At 47.3% G+C, this 24,189-nt stretch overlaps 1 protein-coding gene across 1 annotated transcript in view; it reads right to left on the reverse strand.

Moving 5' to 3' along the window:
• The window catches only part of TRPC6 (transient receptor potential cation channel subfamily C member 6), an 833,374-nt gene that overhangs the window by 222,808 nt on the left and 586,377 nt on the right, over window positions 1-24,189 (reverse strand). The window contains exon 5 of the mRNA XM_085624063.1: window positions 9,101-9,317. Coding sequence (XP_085480189.1) covers window positions 9,101-9,317 — 217 coding nt within the window. The remainder of the gene's footprint in view (window positions 1-9,100; window positions 9,318-24,189) is intronic.

A 24,189-nucleotide genomic window follows, 5' to 3' on the forward strand; every position in this document is an offset into this window, starting at 1 on the left:
CAGACACAAAGGCTTATCGGACTTTAAGAAGAAAGCTATAAAAAGCCAGGACAACCCAGGGCAACCCAAGAAGAAACAGGGAGAAAGTCCCCCAGTAAAAAAAAAAAAAAAAAAAAAAAAACAGATAGAGGGCCATGAATTGTTACATTGCATTGTAAAACACCTAAACCTCACCCCATGTGTAACTATGCACTCCCTTATAATGAGTGCAGGTAGTCCTTGGCTTTAACTTCAGATTGAAAATATTTAACTTGGCCCTGAAATATAACCTTAAGCTTTGAAGGAAAAAGTAAAAAGGCCTGAGCCCCTTTTGACTGAAATGGGGTGATTAGTTGGTGAAGGTGCCACCTTCGCTCGACAGTAGTGGGGCAGAGATCGGGGCGCACGAAGAACTGGCAACCCTTAGCAGCCCTCTTTCTATCCGGCCTGGCCGGGTCGTAGAGCTTCTCTCTGGCCAGAAAGTTGTTAAGACAAATAAGAATCGCTATTCCTCCATTCTTATATACATTTACACACTCAGCAGCCTGTGGTACGGTCCCAGAAGTATTATTGTTTTCTTCCATCCTTTTTATTTATTTTATTTATTATGTTTTATAAAGCTCAAACATGAACATCGTGGTATCAGAGAGCTGTACAACAAGCGAGCTAAAGAGAGTTGCAGTACATTAAAACAGCTGTCACATATGATATTCTGTACAAAATTCGTGTTGCAAGTATAAAACAATAGGATAAAAATATGAAATAAGGAATGATGTAAGTAGCGTTCATATGGCAAAGTATAGAACAATAGTAAGCAGTGTAAAATATGGCAAATAACAGTTTCAAAACCGTTCGCTTCAGGTCCATGTTTTTCTAGTAGCATGGCTTTAACCCCTTCCGTTCTCATGACGAGCTCAGCTCGTCATGAGTCACAGTGGAACTGTGCTCATGATGAGCTGAGCTCGTCATAACGGCCGCGGCCCGCCCACGCACGATTACTTCCCTGCCTGTGCGGGAGAATTAATCAGTGGGCGGGGTCGTGACGAGCTCAGCTCATCATGAGCACAGCTCCACTGTGACTCATGACGAGCTTAGCTCGCCACGAGCACAGCGGCGCCGCGGGCCCCCCCCCCGCACCGTGGGGGAATTACCCCTGCAGGGAAGGGGTTAACTTCCCTCTTGAAAAGCCTGAGTGAGGTAATTACTCTTGTTGAGGGTGGTAGAGAGTTCCATATTTTTGGAGCAGATTCATTAAAAATGTGTCCTTGTGTTTTCCTTTATTTTGAATCTGTGTGATTCCAGTATTAGGGACTGCACTTCTCAAATACCTTTCACCTCCTGAAAGCTTGATCCTATTCGCCATGTATTGAAGACTGGAGTTATGAAGAGCTTGGTGTGTTATGCAAGCCACCTTCAGTTGGACCCTGGCATCAACTGGGAGCCAGTTGAGGGTTCTGAGTGATGGAGAGATGTGGTCATTCCAATGTATACCTGTTTACAATCTTGCTGCTGCATCTATTGTTGCCTTCATTGGAGCTAGGCTGGCTTTCGGTAGACCTATGAGTGAGGCGTTCCCATAATCCAGTCTTGAGAGCACTTTTGATTGAACCTAGCGGTATGAGGGTTTTAGTTTTCTTAGCAGGAGCAGATGTAGGTTGACACTTCCTGTTGCAGCTTGTATGTGGGCTTACATGTTTAAATTAGAGTCTAGTGTGATGCCTAGTGATTTTATGGAGTCGCAGGTGGTTGGGGTATAGTTTAGCGATTTGAGATTAAGAGAGCAATGTTGTGGTTGAGGAGATTTAAGGAGAGGGGAGAAGAAAAATGACTTTTTGTCTGGTTGAGTTTTAGCAGGTTGTGTGCCAGCCAATCCAGTGTTTTCTTCATGGTGTCATCCAGTCTCTGGATATTCTCATGAGAGGAGATTTTGATGTATAGCTGAGTATCATGAACATACATGTATAAATTGAAGAGTGTTGGTGAGATTGTAGATCCTTGTGGAACGCTCCTGTCGATGTATCCTACATCAGATATTGTGGTGCAGATTTTGACTCTCTGTTGACGGTTCTGCAAGAAGGAGGTGAACCAGTTAAGGACGGCTCCTAACAATCCCAAGAGAGAATACTTGGCCCATCTTCAGGCATTCTGAAAGGGATCCTTATTGGATAGATGTGTTTACGATTTTTGTGCATGAGGGAGTGACTGGTGATTGGAGTATCTCTTTCAGTAGGTGGGAGGGAATGAGGTCATCAAAATGTGCGGTAGGATTCATTAACAGCATTGTTCTCTGGATTTCCTCCTCAGATAGAGATCTGAAGCTGTTCCAGAATTTTCTGTTTTTACCTAGGACCGTTGGTGAGTGTTGGACAGAATTCTTGTTGTATGCTGTGAGAGTGGGGTTTATGGATTCTCTAGGTTAGGTACCAGCTTGGCTGTGAATAGAGTTGCTTATGGACGTTAGTTTTTCTTTGAAGAAAGTGGAGAAATTGTTGCAGATGTCCATTGAGTTGTTAGCAGTTTTGGCTTCTTCTAGTTTTCTTGGTTGTTATTTTATTATGTCAAAAAGATTTTTGGGCCTGGTCTTCGCTCTGTCTAGTTGAGATCTGATCACTGATGCTTTGGCATTCAAGATAGCCTTCTTGTGTGCCTTCTCAACTGTTCAAGATGGGTGGTGTTTAATCCTTCCTCCAAGGTCTTTCCAAATGTCTTAATTTTCTTCTTTCATTGTTTATGTTTCGGTTGAACCATGGTACTGCATATTTTTTCCTTTGACTTTTTAGATGTAACAGAGCAGCCTTCAGGACTATGTCGGTCATACTGCTGTTGTAGTGGTGCGTCGGTTCATGACTGATGTTTGATCAGTCCTAGGTTCTAAAGAGGATTGGCACAGTCCTACCATTTCAGTTCTGTTTATGAGGCTGCGGTCCCTCATCTAGGTTTTCTCCCTTCTCGTTTGAACCTTGATTTTAGTTTCTTGTGTATACATCTGGAAAACAAGTTGATGGTGGGCAGACCAGTCAGTTGGGGTTATATCTATCAGATTTACTGATACCAGTTTGGCAATGATGAGGTCAAGTGTGGTACCTTTGTTGTGAGTTGGTCCGTTTCATGCTTGAATCATGTTGAGATCCTGGAGCAGGTTACTGCGTGCAAACACTGTCAGGTCATTGTCGTTGTTCTAATGCAGGTTGAAATCTCCTAATATTGTTGTATTCAAGTCTGAGGTAGCGTTGGTTGTGATAGTCTCCATGAATTGCTCCAGGAAGACTGTGTTGTTCCCCAGTGGATGGTATAACAGGAGTGTTTTTACCAGCAGTTTCTTTTCAAGCTTGATTTCAGCACCCAAAAGCTCAAACAATGATGTGATTACTAGTGACAGTGAGTTTAGGGTTAGGGAGTTTCTTAGGATTATAGCGTGACCTCCCCCCTGCTGCAGTGTGCGATCTAGAAGTAAGATGTCAACATTTGTGGGAAATGAGAATGTCTAGAATTTGGGCTGCCACTGGGTTTAGCCCTGTTTCAGTTCAATAGAATGCCTAGATCATGTGTTAAGATCACATCTGCTATATCCACCGCGTGTTTTGTAGCTGATCTGCAATAGTGCAAGATGTGAGGCTTTCTGTGCGTCCTGATAGTATCATAGCAGAATGTTCTGAGAGGTGATTGTTTGATCTTCTCGGCCTGTGAAGCTTATTGTCTCGGGGAGTTATGATTCTGTTGTTATAGATGGGTTTTCTGCTGGCTGGGTAGTTTGTGCACTTTGTAGTGGGTGTGTACATCTTCCCAAAGGGTGAGTAGGAATGTGGTGACTTTCTTCGATACCCAATCTATATTTTCCTGAGTAAATGCAAGTGGTCGTTGATATGATTTGCGGGGGATTTTGTGTTGGGCACTGACAAACTACATTATCATTCTGTGAGAATGTTTGAACATTTTCAGGACCTGTCTGAGTTGTTGTTTCTTTGTCCTGTTCTTTATCTGGAGGATGGTTTGGGTCATGGGTATTTATTCTTTGGACTGTGAGTGCTGTTTGTAGAGAGGTCTAGGTGGGGATCCCAGGGGGTTGTGTAGCCTGCAGGACTACCATTATACCTTGTTTGTGGCTGTAATGGTGGAGTTAGTTCAGGGTAAAGATTAGGAGACGGTTTATATAGCGGAGACCTAGTAAGCTTGTCCGAAACTTTTTGGGTCTTGGCTCCAGAACATTATGAACTCTTTGGGTTTCATACAAGCAGCACCAGGGGTGTAGCTTGGTCAATACGACTAGGGGGGAGGAGGTGTGAGCTTCAGATTACCCACCAATAACGCTGGGATATCTTGTTGAAACACATTATATTGGAAGCAAGGACCTTAGGGGGCCTAAGGGACAGTGGAAAGTGAGAGAAAGGCGGATTGTTAGGAGCGTTTAAAACACAAACTTTTTTAAACGAATTATCATTTTCAAGGCCTTCACAACAGAGACAGAGAGTGTATGTGTGTATTTTTGTCAGTGTGAGCATTTAAAAATCCCAGGTGAATTCTGACAGACACTTGATTGTGCCCAACTGAAAGCACTTGCATCCAACTATTTTCTACACAATATCTTTTTAGTGGGGTGTAACACCCCCAAACACTCCCCTGAGCAGCACCTTCAGGAGCTCTGACGAGAATATGGCTGTTTACAACTCATGCAAATACATTGCATGCCATTACCATCATCATCATCAAAATAGTCTTTATTCGATGTTTTGCAATCATAAAAGACACAAATACAAACATGCAATTTCGTAAAATACTATATGAGATACATTAAGAACAATGATTGAATCACTTTTAAAATTCCTATAAATATGGCATTAAAAGGCTCTTTAGGCCATTAAAATCGTATGTCCTATCGGAATTTAGTATCACCTATAATAATAAGATTTTTAGATGGATGCCATTACAATGCAGTTGTTACAACGACCGCGTTGTTAGAACGCATTCCATTACATCGCAAGTCATTACAACGACTTGCTGTAGGGGCGGGCTGGACTTAGGAATAGTATTATTTACTTTTCCTACGCCAGTTTGTGCAACAGCAGGGAAGGTGTTGGATTTTAAATCCAATACCAGTGCATCACCCACAGCAAGTCGTTGAAATTACTTGTGATGTAATTGTATGCGTGGTAACAACGTGGTCATTCTAACGACCGCATGGTAATGGTATCGAGTTGTGGAAACAGTATTATAAACGCTGTTTCCCCTCTGGCGGCGGTGCCATAGGTGTATCTGGCGGGCAGCCCCACCCCACTGGTGTGTCAGTGTTGACATGCTCTGTATTATGCTGCCTGTGGAGCGGGTGAGCTGCAGCCTGCTGCTCAAAAGGCACACACGGACGCATCGTGACAGCACTGGCTCTCTGAAGGCATCGGAGCTCTCTCTCAGGCAGAAATGACTTGAATGTACACAGAAGGTGGGGTTAAATGGGGGCTGGGGCCGAGCACCAGAATCTCTCTCACTGGTGCAGTTTAATGTTGCTAAGTGCTTATGGAAGTGTCACTGCAGTCAGTCAACTTAACTGGACAGAGAGTAGTTCATACTGCAGAGCGCCGACCGTGGGGCAAGGCAGCACTACTAATGCTGTGGATGGGTCGACTTTTAGGGCGATCATATATGAGGATAGTTTGCAGCTGCACCTGGCGCTGAGCTCTTGGGTGCCACTGTGGAAATCACTCCGCAGAGTTGTATGTCCAGCAGTTTTCAGGAAACAATAGAAATGTCCACGCAGGAATGAGCTAACAGTAGTGATTCATTTTCCTACTGAAGAGAGATCAGAGTTTTAGTGGCAGTTTTGACTAAACTAGCACAGACAGGTTCATTAAATGCCTACTGCAGATTACTATGCAGATGGAACTGTATTTTATGCAGCTAGCGCAGTGGGTTACTGCTTTTGTCACAGAGGTCCTTTTGATACTTGCAGTTCATAAGTTGCAATCAGCTATTAACACAGTGACCTATAAACTTTCATCAGATGCATGCAAACTGCATGGTTTAGGTTAGAATGTTCTGTTGTTCCCCAGTCTTTCATCATTCTAATCTTGCTAAAATGGGTTTCTTTGTGCAGGAATGCATTCCTATTTGCAAAGCCAATCGATTCCTGATGACTTTGGCTGGTATTAAATCCTGCGTTTGTGCTTCTCCAGTCAAACACTCCTAGCATATGGCCTCTAGTATGGATGATGTGATTCCTACATCTTGCAATCCTCTTTGTGTTGAGTATCATTTCCTAGACTGATTTACTCATAGATGATTCATTGCATCTGCATAATGTGTGTGTGAAGTAAATTGCGCAGTATGGGTAGTGCTGTAAAAGCAAATGAAATGGATGCGAGAGGGTGGCGGTAGAGCGATAAGGGGAACTGGTGGAGAGTGATAGTGAGGGAACCTGTGGGGAAGGTGGTCATTGTAGTGCCGGGGGCCACCTGTGCTAATGCCGGCCCTGAGTGAGTGATCCAGGGATGCCTGTCATTGTGACGTTTGAGACTGAAAGCATACTAATGTGCTAGTACTGTATAGATGGTGGTCAGGAGTTGGAATTCCAACTATTAAGTTGTGATAAAAGGTGTTTATGTAGCCAAGTTACAATGGCCCGGCAATTTTACACTGACTGCTCGGAGAAACGATTGAATGTTATACATTGTCCGTGGTACTGCAAGGTACTCAGCTGTGGTGGTCACATGAGGTGTAAAATCATGTGCAATGATGTGAGAAGGATGTGCAATGGACTTCACTGTTTGATTTTGCTCACGTGAAAGTGTCACTCTAAGTGTCACAAACCTGGTCGTTGAATGTCACTCATAAGTTCACTGAAACCATAAAAATGTTACACATACACAATCTCAAACCTTGGCAGCTCTGAGACTGGCTTTCTTCAATAAATCTTCATTAGAGAACTGTTTCCCGTGAAAAGCTTTGTGCCTGCCGGTGACCGACGGCTTCTGGGTGGTCAGCTGGAATCAGTGGATTGACCAGGAAGGCATCTGCACTACTGGCGGGGCGCTCAGTGTGTACATTTCCACGCAGCTCTCTGTGGCTTGCCTCGCTAGTTTGGAAGTTATCAAACTGTACCATGTATCATGAAATTTACTGTTGCAGGTAAAATGTAAAGTGCAATATAAAAAATAAGAAAACAGGCAAAGGGATTTTCACATGTGACAAAATGAACGGGAACCCCCCCCCCCCCCCTCCTCCCCCTTGTCCCTCATTTAACCCTAAACAGGGAGAATATAAATGAAATGCGCCTTGTTCGCTTAAATCGAATTCACATCAGATGTGGAAAAGAAACTTGAGAGAGTTCCCCTGGTAATTCCTATACATTCATTTCCATCATAGGAGCTATTTTGCCTTCAACAGTAGATATCGGCCACGTTTTAAGAGTACACCGACAACCCCATTCTAAGTACGCCCCACAGTCTTTAATGGTGATTAATCTTCCTACCGAGATAAATATGTCAGAAATTCAGTTTAGAAAGAGGGTCACACCATATCATGTATTTATAAAGTGTACATTTACCCGTATGCATCTTGGCTGCTGAATAACAGATGTTTCTTGTTGACCAACTCAACGGTACTCATTTTATCGGCCTCCGAAGGATGAAAGGCTGAGTGGACCCCAGGACTTGAACCTGTGGCCCCTACAAGGACGTATTAGTCAACCAAGCCACAACACCGGCTAAGACACCAGGCACCAGAAAGCCAAAAGCTCACCTAACACTCTGTCCCAGACAGAGATATTTGATTAGCTGAAGATGAGCCAATGGATGGGTAGTAAAAAGGGAGCGATTTTACATCTCTACACCAAGCAGCAATTTCCTACCTCTGTCCCAAGCAACTAGGCACATTTCCTCCTTGCAGAGTGGGACTGCCACTATCAACTGTACTTAAGGGTCCAATTTTTCTTAGGAGAGCGCCACTGGTGCTGGTGAATTCTAAGGTAGCCGTGTATGTATTCCACCCCATGCCTCTTTCTTCCCCCACCATACATTGCTTGTCTTTTTACCTCAATCCTGAAGGTTCTTTTTAATACTCCCTCATTTCCTTATTCACTCTGTTTCTATCTTACTCCTTCTTTATCACTTTTCTGCCTTCTCTCTCCTGCTCTTGGTCAAAGTCTGACAACACAAAACGTTGGCCTATCAGTGGCAATGCATGCACAAATGTAGCACTGGCAGCCAAGTCAACATCCAGCAAGCCATAGAAGTGTGCCTGTGAATAAAGGAGGGAGCTGGACAACGTGAGAAAGGAAATTGGGTGGTATACTGAGAGATTTGGATGTAAAACACGCCACCAACCAGTGGCATCTTATTGCATGGGCACGCTGGGCATTTGCCCAGTGGCCCTGCGATCATATGGGGGCCCCATGCAGACCAGATGGCCCCACGAGCATAGGGGCCCCATGCAGAACAGAATGTAACACTCATTTTCCGTAAAACATTTTTATTCCTGTGAGTGGTTGTGTAGGCAGGGCCCAGTGCGCTGCTTTGCTCGGGGGCCTGTAATGCTAATAACGGCCTTGCCACCAACTACCATGCTTAAAATATGTCCTCTTCTGTGCTTAGTCCGTTGCATGTACACAAATGACAAATTACTAAACCTATACAGCGAAAAATACACTAGCCCAAAACGTGCCCTTTCTCAGAAGCTTCTGTGAGAGACAGCAGCGTGTCACCTGCTGTAAACAGACGTGTTAAAAAAAATGAAAGAGAACAGGTGAGAAACCGCATGGTATTTTAAGACGTGTCTAATAAGAAACTATTTCTGTTTTAGTCAGATGCAACGTCGAGTCACTAATTGCCTGCAGCTGCAAACTGCTGCAAATTGCAAAAAAACAGAGCGCAGACGAGAATTATATATAACAAGAAGGCAATCTTCCTCGTGTGAAAAGAATCTCTTTCCATTCATTCATGCTAATTTCTTGTGTACTGTGGAGTGTGTGAAACAGCTATTTGATTGTTTTCGATGTTCTCAATGTGCGGCGAACAAACACATAAGAGGACCGGCGCCCATTATAAAGTGTTCTGCGTGCAGTCAAGCGTGCAGGAGGAGTGACAGTCATCACAGACGGCTGAGGAGCAAATGCTAGCAGAAGGGCAGCCTTTACCTATTACCCAGGAGATGATGAGCAGCTCCATCCACGAGAAGCTGGAGGTTTTCATCCTGAACAGCTGTTTGGAGTTGTCGTTGTTAGTTTCATTAGGCCGTAGTTTGGTGCCTTCGAATCTGTCAGCTGCGTTCATGACCAGCAAACCGAGGAAAATGGTGAAGGAGGCGGCGTGGGCCACGAACTTCATGAATGGGCCTCGCAAGATCTTCCCCAGCTGCAAGAAAGGCCACAAAGCAGAGGAAGATGTGAAGTAAACAAGCTGCTTAAACAGGCTACAAAATCAGGTGAATGTTTATTCGACATGCGCCAAAAGATGGTAAGTCTTAAAAAGGCGCTGTAATGCACACATGTGCTTATTGTTCTGATAATGGCTGGGCTCCCCACTAAAAGGACATCTCAGAATTTAGTTAACATAAAAAGATGCTTATCAGTAAGGGTGCAGTGAAGCACCGGCCATACCAGCTTGAACGAGGGTGTAAATGAACAGTTTAAAACGTTTTTTTATGCTTCTTCTTAACTTTAAAATGTGACTTACGTGTGGGACGACAGAAACAGAAGCTAATAACACTGAAAAAACAGGTGACACCATGACACAGTTCTGTGGCGGGGTCTAAGGGGTGGCAAAGTAGCTAAAGATGGTTCCAGACAGACGTTTGAGCAGGAGTAAAGTGCAATGGTAGAAAAGGTCATTTGGTGCCAGTCAACCTATAGTTCATGCGTCAAAGTTTGAGCCACTTACATTCGAGTAAAGGATTCCCATTTAGATTCATGGTATGTACATTAATCCCATGTTGATGTCCAGAAAAGCTGGCATGGATGTGGTGCAAGTGGCAGAAAGCTGTCAAGAAAGTTGTGATGATATTCAAGTCGCCAAGGAAGATCTTTCACACATACCAATCAACAACCAACAACATGGCGAGTATCTGGCTGTGTCGTGTTTTTACTCGGAGTGCTGGAGTCAGATAATGTCCTGTAATACCAGTATGCTAGGGTTCTTTATATTTTTGTATTTCATATCCGTAACTAGAACAATCTGCCAAGTAGTATGGGTCACAAATTATTACAGGTAAAAACTTGGTAGCGCTTGTGCTGGAAGCAAGTAATGTTATATGGTGCATTTTTCCTGTTTGCTCAACAGCACACGTTCCAAAAGGTGTGCCGGGCACAAACAGGGACAGTGCCCTCTATTACAGAGAATGTGCAGTCCCCGGGTCTGCCGCTAGCTCGCACTGCCCTCGGGTCAGTGCATTCAAGTGAAATTTGGAGTGGCTGCTTAAAAGTAGCTCCATGTTTTACAGTGCAGACGGCATGCCATCTGCACTTTGAAGGGGGAATGTTACAAATGGGATTCCTGGTTGGCTGAGGTATGCACCCATGACAGGCAGGAACCACAACTCTAGTCAGGGTAAGCTCGATGCATAATAAGATAACCTTTACTCACCTTCTGGTAGCGTGGCACAGAGCAGTCAGGCTGATCTACAAATGCAATGTGTAAAGTATGTGTGCAACACACGCACACAGTAACACAATCAATACACCACAAAATGACCCCACACGGGTTTAAAAATATAAATTATATTTTCATCAATAAAACAAGAGCAAAACACAACAAAAATCCCATAAGTCGAACCGAAGTTAAGAATTTTTAAAGAATTATCTAAAAACAGTGGTTAGAAGTCAATAGTGCCAAAAGATTACTTTAGGCTGCCCTAGACCAGGGTAAATCCAAAGTTGAGGCCAACTGCAATAGAGTCCGGGTTGGATATCGTCCAAGCGAGCGGCACAGTCCCAGTGCAAACAAGCTTGTTTGCGGTCACGAAAAGCCCAAAAGCTTGATTTCAGGGGTCGAGGAGCGTAGGTGATGAAAGCAGCTGCAGAACCCACTTCTGAGGACCAGTGCTCAGAGAGGGCACCTCAGGCAAGTGAAGGACTCGCAGAAGGCAAATTCCAGCAACACCAGCAGAATTGCAGGACGTTTTTTGTGTTCCTGAGACTTCAGAAAACAGATGGCATGCCACTTGGAGGGAAAGCAGAGGCCAGCTCCACTTCCAGTAAAAGCAAGGAGCAGCAGGCAACAGGGCAACAAACAGGAAAGCAGTCCTTCCAGAAAAAGAGTCTAGTTTAGCCCTTTAAGCAGCACAGGAGTCCTTCTGACAAAGGTTCAGTTCAAGATCCAGAAGTGACGGAATTTAGGGGGTCAGAGACCGAGTACTTATACTCAAAAGTGCCTGCGGTGTAAGGGGTGACTTTATAGAAACTCGCTGAAGTGCGCAAGAATCACTTTCAACCCAGTCCTGTCTGCCAGGCGAACCCTGGAGGGTAAATCAGTGCTTTGTGTGAGGACTGGAGACAGCTTATTCAGATGTAAGTGTGAGCCACCTCTCCCCCTTCCTGCCCAGGAAGGCTATCAGAATTCATATACATGCAGATGAGTTCTCAGTCTTACCCAGCCCTTCCTATGTTTTAGGCTGTTTAGGGGTATGAACGAAATGTAGCTGTCACCCAACCCAGAGGTGTATTGGAGACAGGCTGTCAGGCACAAAGAGCAGTAAGTAAAGAGGAATGCCCACTTTCTAAAAGTTAAACAAGTAAAGCTGCCTAGAAGGGATTCATTCAAAAGGTGTTTTTCTTAAATCCTTCAGTGTATCTCCAATAAAATGACAAGCTATGACACCATATAATAATTACATCGAAACTCACAAGATTTATTCAGTATATTAATTACAGTAATCAGGTGTACCAAAAATAATTTGATTTATATTCAAAATGCCAAAAACGGGTTCAAAAGCAAACAATTCTCACATACATTGATTACAGAAATCAGAGAGGAATCAACAATGGAAATATACTAGCCATCAATATAGAAATACCCATCTCCAAGGAATCAGAAATTGAATCAATCCTAGACATAGGATTCAAGACTCAAAGTAATTTAATTTGACAATAACTAAAAGGAAGAATGGGTTATACGTCGATGTTTCGGTCTCCGTTGGAATGTATCAATGAGGCCATCTTCAGGACATAGATGGATCTTGTGAGATTCCCCGACCCCTTGGTCAATAATTTTAAGGTCTGCACAGTATACATCGAAAGGGTCTCTTCAATGATACACAGAGGTAGACTTAAATTCGAGATTAGATGACCTCACACGAAGAGATTGAATTTTAGTTTATTACATGTTCTTTGCACTCTTGGCCTAGCATTTATCAGACGGTCCCGTTCAGCGTTCAAACACATTTTGTCTCTTCACTTGCAAGCCTTTTTCCATTTCACTTCCGGCACAGTGATGACACCTTGACGTCACCAGGGCCTTTATTTACATTGAGAGAGACGTCTGCTTTAGCATCATTTATTGGGACCGCAGAGACGAGAGTGGACATATTTTAGACTGTGTGAGTACTATGTGGTTTTTGTAGATTCGGCCTTCAGATTAGTTCTGGTGTTTCATTTGCCCTCACGATTATCCCCTCACTGCGCGAACAATGCAATTGCATACATTGTCGCCGAGAACTCTTGGGGTGACCTTAACTTCCCCTTTGCGCGTAACATGCCTTATTTTATGACTATTCTACTTTCAGGAAGCTGCTGACTCGTTACACAGTTTACCGTCGCATGATTAGTCATTTGGAACTGCAGACGACTTGTGGCACCATTTTATTTAGTGTGGATTACGCTCAGGCTGTACTCTTTTTGTCTACGTTTTATCAGTCGTACCTTCGATCTTTTGGCACTTTTAAGGAACATTCTAGCAGTTGATTTAAAGGGGATGATGCTCAGTGTACACGCTGATCCACTGTTAGACCTACGTCTAAGGGGGTAGCTTGGCTCAGGTCACTTGGCTCAACACTCCATTTGGCTTTTTCAGGCCTGCATCCCACTCAACTCGCAATCCTGCGCCACATCACTCAAAAAGAACACTACACCGATTTTTTTTCACAAAAGTTACTGTACTTTATAACATTTCTTTTCTGTTCAGGATTCAATTTTCACTTTGACGTTACAATTGGAACCAGTTCATTTCATTTGCTTAAGGACCTCTCTCTAATGTCTAAGGTCAAACCTGTACGTTACGGTTCTAGGTAAACTTATCTTACTCAATTCCACATGTCCTTAATGTAACTTAAACTTGCAGAGGAAATAACAATTCACTCCAAACAATACTGTAATCTTGGAGTCGCCCTTTTTAGCTTATCCCACCACAATTAGCAAGAGAAAGAGATACAATCCCCAATTATTGCTGGCTGAGAGACTTCCCCTCCCCACACTGAGCACAGGACTGTATTCCCCAATAGTTAGTTCCAGCCACCTTCTTCGTGCCAGTCCGAGTGCTGGTGTCCCCCAGGAATTGACCTCCCCCCTCCCGGGATACCCGGCTTACTGTAGTCGCGCTGATCGACCTGCGCGTAGTAGGGCACAATCCTGCACAAGAGGAACCAGTTCCCAGATGGCTGTCCTTACAACTGAAGAGGAATTGCTGTCATCCGGTTAGGGGGCGTCTCCCTAGGCACCTCCCCGCTGAAATACCTCACCCGGCGCTTACAGCGGAGGTCCTCTGAGGCCACGGGCCGTCCCTCGACGCTTCCTGCTTTTTACACTTGACAAGCGCACCCGCCACTGCCGACTGCAGCGCGATCTGCGGGGGCGCGGCCCTGACTCCGTCAGGCTCTCTCACTCGACAAGCGCTCCCGCCGCTGCCGACTGCAGCGCGACCTGCGGGGGGCGCGGCCCTGATTTCGTCAGGCTCTCCCACTCGCTGCACAACTCGTGGGGGGGTGCGGCCTCATCACCCTGCTGCTGGAAGGGCGGCGCTTGTCTGTTGGTCCGGCACACGTGACCCGGGGGGGTGGCTTCACAGCCCGTCAGTTTCCTGGCCGCCGCTTCAAACGATTGATCGTCGCGATATCAGCTCTACACTCAGCTGATGCGCGTGATGCCCCATCAGAGAGTCCAAGCACCCCGCCAGCCTTCACTGATCCCTCAGGACTCCACCGGGATCTCACAGATAGGCCCATGCCTCACATACACGAAGGTGAGGAACTTAGTTCAGCCAGGCGGGCAGGCAATGATTTAAGGGGCTTGGTTCACAGCAGTTCAGATGGGCAGGACCATTAGCCCGGGGTATATTTAGCCCAGCTCCCTGCCTTGAAGTCCACGATGGGGCGCTGTCGCTGTCACCACTGGGGGGAAGTTTTGGATTCCCAAATGTCATCCAGGGAGGTCTAGGCAGTTCCAATTGCAATTCCCACCCGGTATCCCTCTTCAGGCCTCCAGGTTACGTTAGGGATCCTTAACCAGAACACAATGCCTCCCAGGGTCGATGGCTGAGTGCAGGGATCGGTCAAATGATAGAGTGTGATGTCAACTAGGTAGGGGGGTTCGCGCAGACCCTAGGGTCTGTCCTCTCCCCTTCCCGCGCAATCACCTCACCACTCAGGTGCCTCACTCCTGCCTACTCCACAGCCCAGCTTGATTCTAAAATGGCCGCCCTCCTGCCACCTCTATTTATCACCTTGGGCTGGACTTGCCAGAGGGGTCCAGAAGGTTCTGGAAGCTCCCATGGCAGTCATGGCCCGGGTGCTGAGGTGACAGTTGGAGCCACCATTTTGTGAATCCTACCCTTCTCCTTTATTTACCTCAGTGGAGCACCTTGCCCCTTTGTAAGGGGAAAAAGGCGCCCAGAACCTCTACATCAGTACCCAAAAAAAAGTTTAGTAGACAGAAAAAATGAGAAGGGGACAAGGGACAAAAATAATAACATGAGGAGGGAACTGCCAATGGGCTGACAGGTCTAACACGCGTCCCCCCCAGCTGAAAGTGGGGAGAGCTACCCAACCCCTTGGGAGTCCTCTTCACTAAGGCGGAAATACCTGGAGAGACCGTCAGCATTGGCGTGGTCCACTCCTGGGCGATGTTCCACCCTAAAGTCCATCCCCTGTAGGGAAATGGACCACCTCAACAGCTTGGGATTCTCGCCCCTCATTTGCATCAGCCACCTGAGGGGCCGGTGGTCGGTTTGAACCAGGAAGTGCGAGCCAAACAGGTATGGCCGCAGCTTCTTCAGAGCCCACACCACCGCAAAAGCTTCCCTCTCAATTGCACTCCACCTCTGCTCCCGGGGGAGTAGTCTCCTAGATAGGAAAACCACCGGTTGGTCTAGACCCTCATCATTAAGTTGCGACAGCACTGCTCCAATACCGTGCTCCGACGCGTCCGTCTGGACGATGAACTCCTTAGCAAAGTCAGGGGCCTTGAGAACAGGTGCCGCACACATGGCCTTTTTCAAGGTGTCAAAAGCTTGTTGACATCCCTCGGTCCAGATCACCCGTCGAGGGTGCTTTTTGGAAGTGAGCTCAGTCAAGGGGGCTACGATGGTACCGTATCCCTTGACAAAGCGTCGGTAGTAACCAGTGAGGCCCAAGAAGGCCCGAACCTCTGTCTGAGTCTTGGGGGGTTCCCAGGCCATGATGGTTTCGATCTTGGCCTGGAGGGGTTGCACCTTGCCCCGACCCACCAAGTGACCGAGGTACACTACCGACCCCTGCCCGATCTGGCACTTACTGGCCTTGATCGTCAGACCTGCCTGCTGCAAAGCCTGAAGAACGGCCTGAAGGTGACTCAGATGGTCCTCCCAGTCGCGGCTGAAGACAGCAATGTCATCCAGGTACGCAACTGAAAAGGCTTCCATTCCAGAGAGGACCTGGTTCACCAATCGCTGGAACGTAGCAGGGGCGTTCTTGAGCCCGAAGGGCATCACACAGAACTGGTAGTGACCCTCGGGTGTGGAGAAGGCTGACCTTTCCTTGGCTCCATCCGTTAGGGAAATCTGCCAGTACCCAGATGTGAGGTCAAAGGTACTGAGATATTGGGCAGCTCCCAACCGGTCAATGAGCTCATCCGCTCTCGGGATAGGATGAGCATCTGTCTTTGTCACTGAATTCAGTCCTCTGTAATCCACACAGAACCGGAGTTCTGGGGTAGTGCCCGGTGGGGCAGCTTTGGGTACCAGTACCACCGGACTGGACCAAGGACTTCCTGAAGGCTCAATTACTCCTAGCTCTAGCATCTTGGTAACTTCCTCATGGATGCTAGCCTTCACCTTATCCGACAGTCGGTAGGACTTGGACTTCACAGGTGGGCTGTCCCCTGTGTCCACATCATGGGTACACAGATGAGTCCTTCCCGGAATAAGGGAGAACAAGGAAGCAAACTGCTCCAGTACCTGGCGACAGTCCTTCCGTTGTTCAGGAGTTAGTGACGGTGAAAGGATCACTCCCTCCACCGATCCATCCTTCTCTCGGGACGCAAACAGATCGGGAAGAGGTTCACTGTCCTCTTCCTCTGACCCATCAGTCACCATCATTAACGTGACCTCGGGTCTCTCTTGGTGAGGCTTGAGGCGGTTGACATGGAGCACCCGATGGGGCTGCCTGGGGGTCTTAAGATCTACCACGTAGGTAACCTTGCCCTTTTTCTCAACCACCTCAAAGGGACCTGACCAGCGATCCTGGAGGGCGCTAAGCTCTCCAGGTTCCATCACCCACACCTTCTGGCCAGGCTCCAGCTCCACCGGGTGAGCGTTTCGGTCATACCATTCCTTCATGACCGTTTGGCTGGCTTCTAGGTTTTCAGAAGCTTGCTTCCACAACCTAGCCATTTGGCTACGAAAGGCCAGCATGTAGCTCACCACATCCGGGGGAAGTTTTCTGGGAGTCTTTTCCCATCCTTCCTTCACCAGGCTGAGGGGTTCACGCACAGGGTGCCCGTACAACAACTCGAAGGGGCTGAAGCCCACTCCCTTCTGTGGTACCTCCCTGTACGAAAACAGCAAACAAGGTAGGAGGACGTCCCATTTCCTCCGCAGGCTCTCGGGCAGACTCCGGATCATGCCCTTTAAGGTTTTGTTAAACCTTTCCACCAGACCATTAGTCTGGGGGTGATAAGGAGTGGAGAACCGGTAGGTAACTCCACACTCTTTCCACATAGCCCGCATGTATGCCGACATGAAGTTGGTACCTCTGTCCGACACCACTTCCTTGGGGAATCCCATCCGGGTAAAAATTCCCATAAGGGCCCGTGCCACCGCAGGTGCAGTAATGGTCCTCAGAGGGATAGCCTCTGGGTACCGTGTGGCATGATCCACCAGAACCAGGATAAACCTGTGACCGGCCGATGTTGGTGGATCCAATGGCCCGACAATGTCGATGCCCACCCTTTCAAAGGGGGTACCAACGACAGGCAGTGGTTCCAGGGGAGCTTTCAGCTTCACCCCTGTCTTCCCACTAGCTTGGCAGGTTACACACGTCCTACAAAAAGTATCGGACGTAATCCTCATCTGAGGCCAGTAAAAATGAGGGACAAGTCGAGCAAAGGTCTTGTCTTGTCCCAAGTGTCCTGCCAAGGGTATTTCGTGAGCCAGTCCTAATAGGAAGGCTCGGTAACGCTGGGGAACTACCAAGGCCCGGGATGAACCATGCACCGGAGCCTTGGGTTCGCTATACAGGAGTCCATCTTCCCAGTATATGTGGAAGTTCCCCGAATCGTTACCCGCTGCCTGGGCTTCGGCCTGCCGCCGTAAACCCTCAAGGGTAGGGCACTCCTTCTGGGCCCGACAAAACTCTTCCCTAGTAGGCCCTCCCTCCACCTGCCAGTCTGCATGGGTAGGCAAGCCCTCCAGGGACGTTACATCCCCCTCCGTAGACTCCGGGACCACCTTTGGAGGGTCAGATGCCGGGGCAGGCTTTCCCCGTCCCCGTCTACCCTTTCCGGCAGCTGGTTGGGCCTTTGTCCCAGGCTCCAATCTCTGTGAATCCCCTCTTCGGGTGGTCACGGACCGAGTGTGGGCACACGTCCACTCAGGGGTCCCCAACATTTCCATGTGGGCCCTGAACTCAACCTCCTTCCACGCCGAGTGTTCAAGGTCATTTCCCAACAGGCAGTCGACCGGCATGGCAGGGCTGATCGCAACTCGTAGAGGACCCGCAACCCCTCCCCACTCAAAGGGAACCTGGGCCACCGGATAGTGACCCTCTCGGTTGTCAGCCATCACAACCGGGTAGACTACATTGGGGACCACCTGCTCTGGGGACACCAGCTGACTCCTTACCATAGTCATGCTGGCTCCTGTGTCCCTCAGAGCCTCCACCCTCTGGGCATTGATGGTGACCCATTGCCTGTACTTAGTAGTATTCGAGGGCATCTGGGTCTTAGGAACCATCTCACAATCCCCTAAGGACACTAAGGTTAGCCCTGTCCACTCACCTCCCTTATCTAGGGGCAACTCCTCCCCGAGCACTACACTCGCCACCCCAGGGGTCTTTCCTCCAATGGGAGGGTGTGGTCTCTTGGGACACTTGGCATCCCCCTTATAGTGCCCAACCTCACCACACTCGTAACATCGGACAACCCTAGGCTGCTGACCACGGTCAGGATAAGGGGGTTTGTGGGGAACAACCTTAGGAGGGAATCCTACTCCCTTCCCTGGTGAACTCTTTTGGGGGCCTTTAGAGAACTCCCTCTTTTTGTCTCCCCCCTCTTTCTTCTGGGGGGCGCCCTGTCCAGCCCCTTGGAAATTCCCTCCAGTCCCTTTTGAGGATACCCGGGTACTCGCCCAGATATCCGCCTCCTCTGCAAGCTTCCTGGGATTAGTGAGCTTGCTGTCTACTAGGTGCTGACGCAGCTCTGGAAAACTTTTCTCTAGGAGGTGCTCCTTTAAAATTAAACTGTACAGTCCCTCATAGTCCTTGACATCACTACCCTGCACCCAGCCCTCTAAGGCCTTCCTGGCATAGTCCAAGAAGTCCACCCAATTCTGAGTGGACAACTTCTGACTGCCCCGAAACCTCTGCCTGAATTTTTCAGGGGTCAGTCCAAATTTCCTTACTAGGGCTACCTTCATGACGGGGTACCTGGTCTGATCTGGCTGTTCTAGCGCCAACAAGGCATCCCTCCCCACCGGAGGCATATACCTATACAGGCCACCCCCCCACTGGGCTTCGGGGACCCCATGGGCTCTTAGAGAAACCTCATAGGCAGCCAGCCATTTTACAATGTCATCCCCTATACCATAGCTAGCAACCACATCTTTGGGCAGGTAGGGCCTGGACTCTCTCGGGACTTCTCTCGGTATGCTGCCACCATTAGGACTGCTGGGGGTTCCAAGTTGGAGGGCTTTGAGCTCTAACTCTTTTAAGTGAAGCTCATGGAGGAACCTCCTCTCCTCCCTCTCCTTTTCTAACCGGGCCAGATCCATTCTCAGCTGTCTCTCTTCCCTTCGATCAACTAGGTCAGCAGAGGACAGGCTCCCCCCTGAGGCGCTACTTCCCACTCTTGATGGGGCCCTGGACCCAACGTCCATATTACCGCTCCCAGGGGGAAGAAGGACTTCCGGTTCTTCTAGGAGATCTAGTCCTGGTTCTTCCTCCCGTTTCCCGCTAGGGTGGGCCATAACCCAGGCTCTTAAGCTTGCCTGGAGCTCTCTCTTCTTTGCCCCTTGCTTAAAGAATACCCCCCGTTCCTGGCAGAACTCCTTCAATTGGGCCACTGTATACTCCTCCAGCCTACCCAATTCGAATTCCATCCTGCCAGATGGGACCCCAACACAGTTAACAAGAACTTTTCTCAAGAAAGGGAATATACACAGGACAATTTCAAAAATCCTCCAATTAGAAAACAATCTGGAGAAAACTCCAGTCAAAACAATCCAGTGTAGGTGGTGATGCGCGCAAAACTGCTACCAAGCGGATGCAAGCACTGAATAACGAATCCCACCGCTGAGCACCAATTTGTTAGACCTACGTCTAAGGGGGTAGCTTGGCTCAGGTCACTTGGCTCAACACTCCATTTGGCTTTTTCAGGCCTGCATCCCACTCAACTCGCAATCCTGCGCCACATCACTCAAAAAGAACACTACACCGATTTTTTTTCACAAAAGTTACTGTACTTTATAACATTTCTTTTCTGTTCAGGATTCAATTTTCACTTTGACATTACAATTGGAACCAGTTCATTTCATTTGCTTAAGGACCTCTCTCTAATGTCTAAGGTCAAACCTGTACGTTACGGTTCTAGGTAAACTTATCTTACTCAATTCCACATGTCCTTAATGTAACTTAAACTTGCAGAGGAAATAACAATTCACTCCAAACAATACTGTAATCTTGGAGTCGCCCTTTTTAGCTTATCCCACCACAGTTAGCAAGAGAAAGAGATACAATCCCCAATTATTGCTGGCTGAGAGACTTCCCCTCCCCACACTGAGCACAGGACTGTATTCCCCAATAGTTAGTCCCAGCCACCTTCTTCGTGCCAGTCCGAGTGCTGGTGTCCCCCAGGAATTGACCTCCCCCCTCCCGGGATACCCGGCTTACTGTAGTCGCGCTGATCGACCTGCGCGTAGTAGGGCACAATCCTGCACAAGAGGAACCAGTTCCCAGATGGCTGTCCTTACAACTGAAGAGGAATTCCTGTCATCCGGTTAGGGGGCGTCTCCCTAGGCACCTCCCCGCTGAAATACCTCACCCGGCGCTTACAGCGGAGGTCCTCTGAGGCCACGGGCCGTCCCTCAACGCTTCCTGCTTTTTACACTTGACAAGCGCACCCGCCACTGCCGACTGCAGCGCGATCTGCGGGGGCGCGGCCCTGACTCCGTCAGGCTCTCTCACTCGACAAGCGCTCCCGCCGCTGCCGACTGCAGCGCGACCTGCGGGGGGCGCGGCTTGATTTCGTCAGGCTCTCCCACTCGCTGCACAACTTGTGGGGGGGTGCGGCCTCATCACCCTGCTGCTGGAAGGGCGGCGCTTGTCTGTTGGTCCGGCACACGTGACCCGGGGGGGTGGCTTCACAGCCCGTCAGTTTCCTGGCCGCCGCTTCAAACGATTGATCGTCGCGATATCAGCTCTACACTCAGCTGATGCGCGTGATGCCCCATCAGAGAGTCCAAGCACCCCGCCAGCCTTCACTGATCCCTCAGGACTCCACCGGGATCTCACAGATAGGCCCACGCCTCACATACACGAAGGTGAGGAACTTAGTTCAGCCAGGCGGGCAGGCAATGATTTAAGGGGCTTGGTTCACAGCAGTTCAGATGGGCAGGACCATTAGCCCGGGGTATATTTAGCCCAGCTCCCTGCCTTGAAGTCCACGATGGGGCGCTGTCGCTGTCACCACTGGGGGGAAGTTTTGGATTCCCAAATGTCATCCAGGGAGGTCTAGGCAGTTCCAATTGCAATTCCCACCCGGTATCCCTCTTCAGGCCTCCAGGTTACGTTAGGGATCCTTAACCAGAACACAATGCCTCCCAGGGTCGATGGCTGAGTGCAGGGATCGGTCAAATGATAGAGGGTGATGTCAACTAGGTAGGGGGGTTCGCGCAGACCCTAGGGTCTGTCCTCTCCCCTTCCCGCGCAATCACCTCACCACTCAGGTGCCTCACTCCTGCCTACTCCACAGCCCAGCTTGATTCTAAAATGGCCGCCCTCCTGCCACCTCTATTTATCACCTTGGGCTGGACTTGCCAGAGGGGTCCAGAAGGTTCTGGAAGCTCCCATGGCAGTCATGGCCCGGGTGCTGAGGTGACAGTTGGAGCCACCATTTTGTGAATCCTACCCTCCTCCTTTATTTACCTCAGTGGAGCACCTTGCGCCTTTGTAAGGGGAAAAAGGCGCCCAGAACCTCTACATCAGTACCCAAAAAAAAGTTTAGTTAGACAGAAAAAATGAGAAGGGGACAAGGGACAAAAATAATAACATGAGGAGGGAACTGCCAATGGGCTGACAGGTCTAACATCCACATTCTGCCCTTTATCCTTTTCTCGCTTTCAAATTACGTTTGCCTTGACTGCAGGCATTTAGGCGGGACCCCCATATTTCAACCTCTTCCTTGTTCCTCTTTGACAATGTCTTGCCCTGTTATTTTTGGCTTTTTCTTTACGTTTTTTTTTTTGAGACTCCTGTCCCTTTTTTCCCTCTATCCCCTTATAGGATATGTAAAATGTGGACAAATCATTGGTGAGTGTATCATTGTATCTTATAGGTTTGTGTATACCCTACACTATGAGACTGTGTTGGCTTTATGATGATGTAAGTGTACCGGTTTGAGTATATTTTTACCTTTATTTGGTAATTAGTCACAGCCCATATTTGTTATTACCAACACCTTAATTAATTTGAATAGCTTGTACTAACTACTGTGTGTGTCCCTATTAGTATTTGCTCGCTCCTTCCACTGATCTGGCATGGAGACTAATCGCTGAACGCGACATTGCCTATAGGTTAGTCTGCGTGTATGCTGTGATTTAGAGCATTACTTATGCTTTGTCTTCACGTATTACTCTAGCATATTTAGCTTTTTCCTCATTATGCAGCGTTTTTACACCAATTTTGGCATGCTTTACCTCTTCTCTTTTGGTTTTTCCTTTCTGTTTTTCTCTCTCTGCTTTTGCTTTCACTCTGACTCTTCCATTCTTTGTCCCTCTTTCTTATCTATCTCCCTCACACAAATCTGATTTCATTGCACTTGGGCATTTGCCCTAACTTTTAACCCCCTTTTCCTCATAATCATGGCACATGTGGCTTTGGGTTGATCAGATATGTATCATGTACAGCTTTGAGAAAGCCCTCAGCCTATTAGGTGCCACGGGCGAAACACGTGTTGACTGTTTTGCTTTTCTTCCTGTCTGTGAACTTAATCACCTGCACTAAATAAAAGGATTACAAATCAAAAACATTCTCGCTTGACGACATCATTTGTAACACCGCAAATATGAGTGCATTTTTCCTGCTCAAAAAAACCCCGGCAAACATGTTGAATCAGGAGCTCATGGGTGCAGCTCCTTGAGGAGTAAGTGCCAAACACGTATTGGGTCCTGCCTCTGATGCGGCCGCCCTTCGAACAGGATCCACACTTTTGCTTACAACTAACATTTTTCAGCAAGTTTACTGCTAGCTGGAAGAAGGGAAATTAGTCTGTAGCTTTCTGGGATTGATGGATCTTTTGAGGTTTTTTTTTCAAAAAAAGTGGCTTGAGCTTGGCATGCTCCATGCTCACGGCACTTCACCTCTATCAAAAGATTGATTAATTATATTCATCAGGACCAGACATATTGCCTTTCCACCTTTCAGAAGAATAATGGGGGGGTGCAGAATCCAGAGGGGACCCTGATATAATTGATGTCAGTAAACCTTCAAAATCTCCTGTATCAATTTTTAGGAAGAAAGATAAATGCATCTTCACTTTCTCCATCTGGGAGGGTGGGTTATCATTGGGAATTTGAGATGCTGTTCCTGGCAGAGTTGCTCACATTTTATTAACTTTCTTCAAGAAACAATTGGCAAACATATTGCATCTAACGTCCAACGGTGTTGGGCCTGCTGATGAAATCGGAGGCTTCATGAGTGACTTTGCAATTTCAAAGAGTTCTTTAGCTGAATTGACAGAATTTATTATCTTATTATTTATAAAGTATATCCTGGCTTTCCTAATAGCATACAACGTGACAGAAGAATAGGAACCTCAGAGATGTTCATTCCATGTCTCGTGTTCAGAAAATATTCATACGCTCAGGCGTGCAGCTTATCAATTAATAAGAAAAAAATATTTTTATACTCCTCAAGCCATTGACCTAGCCAATAAAATAGATCTCTCTGTAGAGCCCCATCCTCTTTTTCAGGAGTGTGTGTGTTGAGGATTCATACCAAAGGACCCTCAGAAACACTGTTACTTATGTTTGGGAATATATTTAAAAGTTACAATGTGGAGGTGATCCATTCCCCATTACACCCATTTTCTTTCCAACCATTTCTAGGGTAAGAAAACGTCAGATTAAAGTTTCTGAACACCATGTGGCAAACAAATCCATGGTGTTAAATTCATTTATTTTAGCCAAATATTCTTCTGGATATTCCTGGCAGGTGTAAATCAGATATTATTGGCCATAAAGATATGTTATAGCCCAAAACACCTTTTTGTGACTAGGCCTCAAAGTGTGCTTATTGTATTCAACGAGAGTGTCGTTAAATGCAAACTAAAGATTTATATAATACACTGTCAAAGTCATTATTAGAAATATATGTTCTCTGCTCAAGAAAACA

The sequence above is a fragment of the Triturus cristatus genome, chromosome 8 (genome assembly GCF_964204655.1).
Source record: "Triturus cristatus chromosome 8, aTriCri1.1, whole genome shotgun sequence".
NCBI lineage: Eukaryota > Metazoa > Chordata > Amphibia > Caudata > Salamandridae > Triturus > Triturus cristatus.